This window comes from Lactuca sativa, chromosome 7 (genome assembly GCF_002870075.4).
Source record: "Lactuca sativa cultivar Salinas chromosome 7, Lsat_Salinas_v11, whole genome shotgun sequence".
Taxonomy (NCBI): Eukaryota; Viridiplantae; Streptophyta; class Magnoliopsida; order Asterales; family Asteraceae; genus Lactuca; species Lactuca sativa.
In genome coordinates, this window is record NC_056629.2 from 184,140,369 (window position 1) to 184,150,144 (window position 9,776).

At 38.0% G+C, this 9,776-nt stretch overlaps 1 protein-coding gene across 2 annotated transcripts; it reads left to right on the forward strand.

The window, feature by feature from the left end:
- Positions 1-980: 980 nt before the first annotated feature.
- LOC111913852 (protein GRAVITROPIC IN THE LIGHT 1) lies at positions 981-4,245 on the forward strand. Of its 2 annotated transcripts, none has more exons than XM_042896269.2 (3): positions 981-1,175; positions 1,419-1,562; positions 2,383-4,245. In XM_042896269.2, the coding sequence occupies exon 3, from the start codon at positions 2,582-2,584 to the stop codon at positions 3,836-3,838; it is 1,257 nt and encodes a 418-aa protein (XP_042752203.1). In that variant the 5' UTR covers positions 981-1,175; positions 1,419-1,562; positions 2,383-2,581; the 3' UTR covers positions 3,839-4,245. The 2 variants fall into 2 exon arrangements, with proteins under 2 accessions (XP_042752203.1, XP_023765333.1); XM_023909565.3 differs by having other exon boundaries at positions 2,582-4,245.
- The last annotated feature ends 5,531 nt before the right edge of the window (positions 4,246-9,776 follow it).

The following is a 9,776-nucleotide window of genomic DNA, read 5'->3' on the forward strand; positions in this document are numbered from 1 at the left end:
AAGACATTATCGGCAAAATAATCAAATACCAATAAGCCATGTGCGGCTCGGTGATCTCGATTGACAACCACTCTTGAATGCGTTACATTCGAATTTTTTTTATCGTGAATGTGTTGCACAACGTCGATATGAATTTTTCATCGTCACTTGATTCGAAATATTCTTAAAGAAATCCATAAATATGTTTTAAAAAAAAATGTAAAAAAGAATAATTTGAATGTATAAAGGTTATAAAATTATTGTGTTTACATAAGTAATGTTTACATATTAAAAAAAATTAAACAATTAAGTTTTTGACCGTTAAACGGCTACAAAGGGAAGAAAAGCTGCCCTTGGTCGTGCTCCTTCGTCGTCTGCATCACGATCCATCACGAAAACGCCTGGCAACGAATGACTGGATAGTGTGTACGAGCATTTTCCTTAGGCACGTAGACCACGAGCCGGTCCGTGGTTTGTATTCCGGACGGCCATATAGATTTCCCATTATGTTGATGCAAGGTTTTAGGTCGAGAAGACGACCAGTCGGCCATACATAAGATGATGAATATGTGCGTTAGAGTTTCATCACTTGGTTTTGTTTTTTAAAGCTCCTATATGGTAGGGAAGGAGGTGTAGGGTGGCCATGGAGATTAACTATAAATATAAGAAAAAGAAAAAAATAAGATAGAAATAAAAAAAGCGTGTCTTTATAGTTTTCTTTTTACAGTGTTATAAGAATAAGAGGGACTAAATAAAAAATATTGCTCAATACCACAATGGAAAGTGGACTAAAGTTGTAAATTCAGTTGCACAAAAGGGAATATTTCTGTAATTTACCCTACCAAATGTATATAAGGTACAATTACCACTCTACCCCTCTGTAGTACAAAAGTCTATAACTAAATCCCTCAATACCACTAAGGACAAAACAGTAAAACCAAACACGACCCAGACCTACCTTCGAGCGTTTTTAAATTAGCAATGTCTCTGCTTTAAACCAACGGACATTTTATCTCCTGTTATTTCCGGTCGCCTCTCCTTCCCTTCAAACCTCTCTGTAAATCGCCATTGTTGTAGCTAGTTAATCGTGATTTAGTTCTGGTCTACTTGCTAGTGAAAATTACTAAACAAATGCCGAAAATCATATCAACTCTCTAATAAGCACACACACTCGAAGTTTCCTTCTCGTTGCTTTGGTAAGTATTCGATTCACCGGAATTTTCATGTTGTTTCTCTCGAATCTTCCTGCAACTGGATTTTATTAATACTTTATTTGCCTTTGTTTGTGGAATTTCTTTGTTCTTTTCCCTAATTAATTCTATTTTAATGTACGTGTACTCAATACTGTTTACATCTAATCATTATTTTATTAAATTGTTTACTCAACGTTTTACCTTTCCCTTACGTTTCAATTTCTTATACTTTCATTACTTCTTCAGGTGTGTAGCCAAAAACGCGTTTCTCCTTCTATTTGCGAAAGCTACCTCTTCGTTTTTAGTTTCCGATTGCAGTCGTCGCCATTGTAGGCGCTTACGATACCTTGAGATTTACATCAAGTGTCGCAATTTCTCGTTGAGCGAAAGGTAATTTCTCACTTGACTGACATTAACATGATTAATTCATTGGATGCGTTTTAATTCTGCGAACTACCCCATGTTTGAAACAATTTTGATCATTATGATTAATGTAATATAGTAGCTGATCTGATCCTCCATGTGATCTATTTCCTGCCATTCCTGAGCTTTTTCCACTTTTTCTACTGTTGTGTTCTGTAATTTGGACATAATAGTGCAGAAAAAAGGCTCCTAGATCGATGAAACTAAAGGGCCATTCACATATAATCTGGTTCATGATCATTTCAAGTAATTGAGGACCCCGCCATTTTTGTCCCTTTGTGTTAGCTATCATTTTTTACCCTTGGGTAAAAGTAAAAACATTTTATATCTACCAAAGTATACTTTAGGTTGAACTTCTTTCACATTTAAAATTATATTTATTACATTGATTTGTTTCAATAATAAATTTAGTAATGTTACATGAATCATGTATAATATATAATTATTATATATAATATACGTATGCATATCTGAGAATTGGTCCCCACAATCATTGCATTTGTGATTAATGATCTTGAATCTTGATTTTGATGGAGGTGAGCTTGTGTGGCTTTTACATATGCCATTTGTGTTGATTTTGGTCTCTCCAATTAGAATATTTACTTTGAATTATTGCACTTAATGTTAATCTTTTTGGTAATTCTAAATAATGTCCTTTAGTGGGTTTTCATGTTTTAGTCAAATTTCTTTAAACAAATGAAAAACAAGTTTTTGTCTCTTTTATGAAATATTCTTTTTTCTCTATTCTTTTGGTTTTAATCTCATTTGCTCTTTTTTTATAAAGCAGGATAGATCATAAACACACAAATGGCCTCGATCTAAGAGTTAAAGCATACTCTGCTTTCCCTCCTATTTAATAACGTTCTTTCCCTTTATATCATCATCTTTTTTTATAATCATTCTGCGTAAATCATTAGAAAATACCATCGTCAATCTCCTTCTAAATCACAATCCCTGAATAATCATTACCAATTTCTTTGTTGCAGATGGATTCAGTTAACCAATCTGCACTTGCCCCAAACAAAACCAAATTAGCTCGAACTTTCGCCAAAGTTTTAAATATTCGATCTGCAAAAGTCAAACATGAAACGCCAATCACAGACATCGGTCAACCAAAGTTCTTCGATGAAGAAGACGACAAGTTTCAGAGAGCGATTATGGATGCGTTTATCGCTAAAGTGTTTTCGACAATTTCATCTGTGAAAGCTGCGTATGCACAGTTTCAATACGCTCAATCTCCTTACGACGCCGATGGCATTCAGTCGGCTGATCAGATCGTGGTATCGGAACTGAAAAACTTATCGGAGTTAAAGCAATCGTTTTTGAAGAAACACCTCGACGACAGTTCACCGGAAACCACCATACTGCAGGCGGAGATTCGTGAGCAGAAGAATCTCTTACAAATGTATGAGATAACCGGAAAAAAGTTAGATAGTCAGAAAAAACTCAAGGATTCAGAGATCATCTTTTTGAAAGAGAAATTAAACGAAGCTAACAGAGAAAACAAATCGATCGAGAGAAGATTAAACTCGAGTGGGCCATTATCGCGTCATTTTCCATCGTTAACCCTAAACGATTTTCCCTCAGCTCTTCGTCAAACGACGAAATCGATTAGAAGTTTCGTGAGATTTATGATCGGAGAAATGGAAGTCGCCGACTGGGATATCGACGCCGCCGCCGGTGCAATCCAACCGGACGTTGTTTACAGCGAGATGAACCATAAATGCTACGCGTTTGAGTCGTTTGTTTGTCGAGTGATGTTCGATGGGTTTAACCACCGGAGTTTCTCCATCTCCGGCGATTCCGACACTCCGACCACCGACGAGTTCAACGAACTGAAATCTTTCAAACCTAGAGAATATTTAACACGAAAACCAAAATCCATGTTTGCGAAATTTTGCTGGTCAAAGTATTTGAGACTTATCCACCCGGTTATGGAATTCTCACTTTTCGGGAATTTGAATCAGAGAAATCTGGTGTCCGCCGGAAAATTCCCGGAAACAACGTTCTTCTCGTCGTTTGCTGACGTGGCAAAGCGAGTATATCTCCTCCATTGTCTAGCATTCGCCGTCGACCCCGGGGCGTCGATTTTTCAGGTCAGAAATGGTAGCCGGTTCACGGAGGTGTTCATGGAAAGCGTAAACGAAGAACCGGTAAAAGCCTCGCCGGAAGTGGCGTTCACGGTGGTTCCAGGGTTTAAAGTCGGTAAAACCGTTGTACAGTGTCAAGTGTATTTGACTTGAAGTAGTATGAGGTTTGACCATGATCTGATCGGACGGCTGACGGCGGACGACGGTGATCTCAATTCTCATCTGGGCCCACAACGGGCTTAAAAGCATGGATCGCGACGGAAAGCGGCATGGAGCACCGGCCTTATGCTCCCGGTGAGGTGGGCAGTGGGCCTACGTGTCTCTTTTGACAACTGGTATTTTTTGAAACCATAACATCCGAAATATTAATTATTTATCTTGCGATTATATTAAGTTATTATTATTAATGATAATATAATGGTATTAGATATTTGTTTATATTAGTTATGTTTTCAAAGTTTCGAAGGGGTAAGGACTGAAGGGTAATGCTTAGAACGTGTGAACTTGGTTTTGTTCAAAGGATTCCTGACAGTGTAATTGTATGTATCTTCTTCTGGTGACTGACATGTCAGCATTTAAATATGTATCGATTTCATATCACATGAAAACAAGCCGAAAAGTTTGAAAAAACTATTACAACATTGTACTATTGTAATTAAAAAACATGTGATTAATTAAATTAGATCAAAATCTAACGGCTATGTACGATAATGGTTCCAAAAGATTTGCATTGGTATGTGGAATCTACTTGTTGTTGCACGCGTGGGGTATTCCCTAAAGTAAAAGACACGTGGAAACCGAGACAAAAGTTTGCATACCAAGACATTGGTTATGTACATTTCATATGTAAAGCATCATTTTGGTTTAAGACCTTTAAATTAAGTAATATTGTGGATTTGTGGTGCATAATTGAAATAAATAAACAATTGAATGGAATTGTCATTGTTATGGCTTCAACTTTGCATACCAAGACATTGGTTATGTACATTTCATATGTAAAACATCATTTTGGTTTAAGACCTTTAAATTAAGTAATATTGTGGATTTGTGGTGCATAACTGAAATAAATTTAACAATTGAATGTAATTGACATTATCATTGTTAGGGCTTCGTATTATTGCTTCTGTGTGGGTATGCAGTTATGCATATATGCACATATCTCAAAGAAAGAAGTCAAGAACGTATACAACGGTCAATAGCAAAACAAAAGCTTGAAATATGAGATAAACAAATGTTTTAAAATGCGTTCACGTACTACACAATATTTTCCTTGATCCACCGTGTACTGAGACATTATATTGACCAGGCTTGCTATGTTCAGATAATGAACTAGACATTATATTGACCAGGCTTGCTATGTTCAGTCTAATACACATAATGGCATACATTAAGACCGCATATTGTAGCCAGATAATGAACTAGTTATAATATTCCGAATCGATAAATTACCTTCTAGATGTAAACCAATGAACCTTCATTGACCTTCTTATGATACGCACAACCATCATGTGGTCTCCATTAAAACCCATGTAGCTATCAAATCCCATGTACCATTGTCTTAGTGACTATTTCAACTCATAAAATAGTTTATGCAAAACACACACACATACAATCTTGTTTATTGTTACGGTGAAACATTCAGGGTAAGACATGGCAAATCCTTTGTAGAAGTTGTGGTGAAGAAATATCGTCTTAGCGTCCAATTGCTCCAATTCATGTTAACCATTGACAATAACACTTGGATAGACGTGAATTTTGATAGAAAAAAATGTTGTAATCGACCCCTCCTTTTTGGCTATAAACCCTTAGTCACAAGTCATGTCTTAAATCTCTTGCTCAAGGTCTATTTCATCATGATGGTTGGTTAAGGTACCCCCATGGTTATAGGAGTACGAGACATCCATTGTTATAAAATCTAGACGGCTAGGGCAGTGGAAATACCAATATCCTCCACATGTTTTACTTTTTGGATATCCTCTGCTTTCTCCCGAACACTTCATTGAACCATTGACTTGTCATCAGAAGTGATGTCTCAAGTTATTATGATGTGCTTCTTGCATTGAAAACAACCTCTCCATCCTTTGACACCGTCACCATATACCAGAAAATTAGGCTTTTTGTCCGAGGCTCTAACTTGTTGTCTCTTATCTGGTAATATGCCAAACAACTAAAAAGTTAAAAACTTGAATGATCGGCTAGTTTTCTAGACCATACTTCAATCAATGTCTTGCAAACCAATAAACTCACCGGTAATCAATCCACCAAATAATAGATTATGTTGATTGCCTAGATGCAAAAGCACCTACACACCCAAACATTGGGAAGTAAATATATTTCCCTTGGGCGCAAGGTGTAATTGATCATATTTCCCTAAAAGCACAAACCCAAATATCATGCTGTTAGGAAATTAAACGATACTTGTCAAAAATTAGAACATATATGATGCCACTTGTCAAAATCTGATGACCTTGTTAGGAATTACTATAGATAACACACAAAACCAAAAGCACACAATGACCTAATATTTATGTGGTTTGGTCAAGATGACCTACATTCACGAATAGAAGGGGGGTATTCTTATTCACAAAGTTCTCAAATTAAGATTACAAGTATAACTAGTAGAGATTCACCTACTTATTTAGGATACAAGATACAAAGAACGAGACCTATGAATACTTAGCATACATCCCTATTTATAGATTAGGGATAAACCTAAAACCCTAATGAGCCAAGACCATTAATCCATAGGCCCATGAAATGTGTCAACCAATCATAATCTGCCATGCAACTACTTCTAGAACCTTCAACCGTGAGAGACATTGCATTAACACTATCCATGCTCATGATGGCTCAACATGTGCCACTACTAGTGCATGAAGTGCCATGATGATGCATAAGGTGTCATGATCGTGTATCAGGTGCCATTAAATGGCACACCTTGTCACTTAATGATACATCATGTACATGACATTAAGTGGCACACCTTGTCACGGTGCCACCACCTGGTCTTCCTATATATATAATCCAGTAGGCTGACACTGGTGCATTCGACCCTTGACTACATCATGACCCTCATATAATCAAATGGATGAGAATTTCCCAGTCGCAACATTGTGGCGACCTATGGCCATGTCGTGGGCACTGAGATTCCAACACCTTAATGGGTTAAGTTGTTTCCTTCCATTCCAGGAGTTTCAAAGCTCGGATCTGGTGCAATATATGGTCTAAATGGATAAAGTTTCCAACTTTATCCATTAAGACACCTAAAGAGATCAAGATCTCAATCCCTAGGTCCAAATAAAGCCAAATTCCACAATGTCTTAACCATTAAGTCCTTAATCTAAAAAAGTCCTTAATCCAACCACTCCAGAAGGGTTTATAATATTAGATCTATCATAAAGGTGAAAGCTTTGTGGACATGTATATCCAAAACATGTCTAGAATCCATTTTAGGTCAAAATGATCAACACTCATGCAAAAGATAAGAACTCTAACCAAAGTCTAGATCCACAACGTATGATGCTCATGGGGCTCAGGAGAGTCATATAGTTGCCAACTTTATGAGTTCCATCCTTCCAAACCTACTCAAACATGAAGAATATGGGACAATATCTTAAATCTAGCCACTTTAAGCCATAAAGATTGAACCTTTGACACTTACAAAGTTCCAGAAGCTATGAGAGATGCTGATGATGTTGGTTCCTTTCAAGTTCCACCAATGAAGCACCTTTTTCTCCTTCTTCTCTTTTTCTCCATGCTAAAAATGCTCCAAAAAGATTACAAATCACCAAGGGAATGAGAGCTAGGGTTTCTCTGAGGTATAAGGGTGTTGGGGGCTAGTATAGAACCTTAGAAATGGCTTAGAGAGGTTTAAATGTGAAGCAAATCCTAAAAGAATCATGGTCTTGGGCTAGAACAACTACCACGCTTTGACACAACTTGGCCACGCTGTGGCAGCCCAAATAACGTTCAACCAATCCATTTCCATGTCACGGGCATCCTTGCACCATGTCGTGGCCCAAAGTCTCCTTCAAAACTTCATCTTTGGCCCTTGATAAAAGTAAGCTTAACTAATCCAGAACACGTGTGTTAAAACTTTCCTGCACTTAAATTAGATTTCGTCTTTGAAATCATTCCTTACTGTATCCTAGGTCCCCAGGCAACTCAGACAATCCTTCCAGAAACTCGATTTAAACTAAGAAGTCGACTTATACAGGCGACTGCCTTCCAATACTACAATCAAAACCCAATCTTAGTAGAACTCCCATACCCTGACGAATAATAAATCCTTGACCCACTAACTTTAACCAATGGAAAATAACTATAGCTACTTTGCCCAAAATCCGGAAATCCTTGACCCACTAACTTTAACCAATGGAGAATAACTATTTCTACTCTGCCCGAAATCCAGAAATCTAAAGCCTTGTCTGACCCCCAAAAAGGTAGAACCATCCCATTAAAACTATAATAATTTCATTATGCAACCCGAACCAAATAAATCTCTATGACCATGAATTATACCAATGATACCAGAGAACAAAACTTGAGCATTTTCTGACGCCTATAACCTGGCATTTGAAACAAAGTTGAGTCTCAATAATTGATTCCAAACCAATGCACTATATCATTATGCTAACCAAACATTCACATTTTCGATCAACCCGAGATTCTCTTGAATTCCGAACTGGACTACCAAATTTCCAAAGTATCAAATTCCCAACCAGTTGCTGAGGCTGATAGCCTCACACACGATCGTACCACGAGACTCTAACCAAAAGTCTTATATGATAGAAGCCATCCTAGCCTACTTTCCAACATGGTTCCAACAATCCTCCACGGGTAACCTAACCGACCAGCACAAACATACACACATAAAATAGTGTACTTCACTCTAAGTGAATGCTACCGGCTCAGTTGTAGTCTTACATCACAACCGGTCCAAAAAATCACCTACATCCTTCCTCGATCCCCTAGATGTTGTGGTCCTTTTAAATTCTCACAACCCATCCTACCATGGTCTAATCTCTCCTTGAGAAAACTACAAGCCAAATCATAGATTCACAACACCCTTACAACTGCTTATTAACCGGGTGAATGCTATGGGCCACCCCGCAATATTACAACACTTCTACCATTACCTGCCAACCTAGTGAACGCTACATCCACCCTACAACCTTGCAACACTTCTACCACTACCTGCTAACCTAGTGAATGCTATGACCACCCCGCAGTCTTACAACACTTCTACCACTACTTGCCAACCTAGTGAGCGCTACGTCTACCCCGCAATATTACAACACTTATACCACTACCTTCCAACCTAGTGAATGCTACACCCACCTCGTAGTCTTACAACACTTCTACCACTACCTGCCAACCTAGTGAATGTTACAACTATTTCGCAGTCTTACAACACTTCTACCACTACTTGCTAACCTAGTGAACACTACAGTCACCCCGCAGTCTTACGACAGCTCTACCATTACTTGCCAACCTGGTGAATGCCATGGCTACCCCGTAGTCGTACAATACTTCCACAACAGCCATAAACCCAACCCATGGTCATGACATCCCTTTACCATACCATAATCAATCATGAGGCGAAATTTCATTTGACTATACCTCAATAAGATATTTGGTCCTTGCTTCAAACCCCAAAGCCTTAATCAGACAAGAATAGGCAGAGAGGCTCTAACACAACCCTAAACCCAAACCTAATTGCATATCTGGCATGCGCCCCTGCAAACCACATAATCGATGGATTTCCAAACCATCACGCAACCTTACTACTCAAAGTTGTCGACAGCTTGAGTTTACGAGAACTAGTATTCCATGACCAACCAATCCTAACATACTCACATTCCAAAAACAAATGAATATACCCCAATATCTCAACAAAACTCAATATCTCCAAGCACCTTAATGGACAATGAAGAATGAACAACTCAATTATCGAAACGGGTGGATAACCAATCCAACGACCTACTTACAATGGAACAATTCCCATGCGAATCATACAATCAATCACCTTGAAGGTATGAATTTGACAACTACCAATCTTACATCTACGATCAAAGCAATCCTTCCTTGC

Coding starts and splice junctions, on each gene's coding strand:
- LOC111913852 (XM_042896269.2), top strand. CDS start 2,582: ATGGATTCAGTTAACCAATCTGCACTTGCCCCAAACAAAACCAAATTA.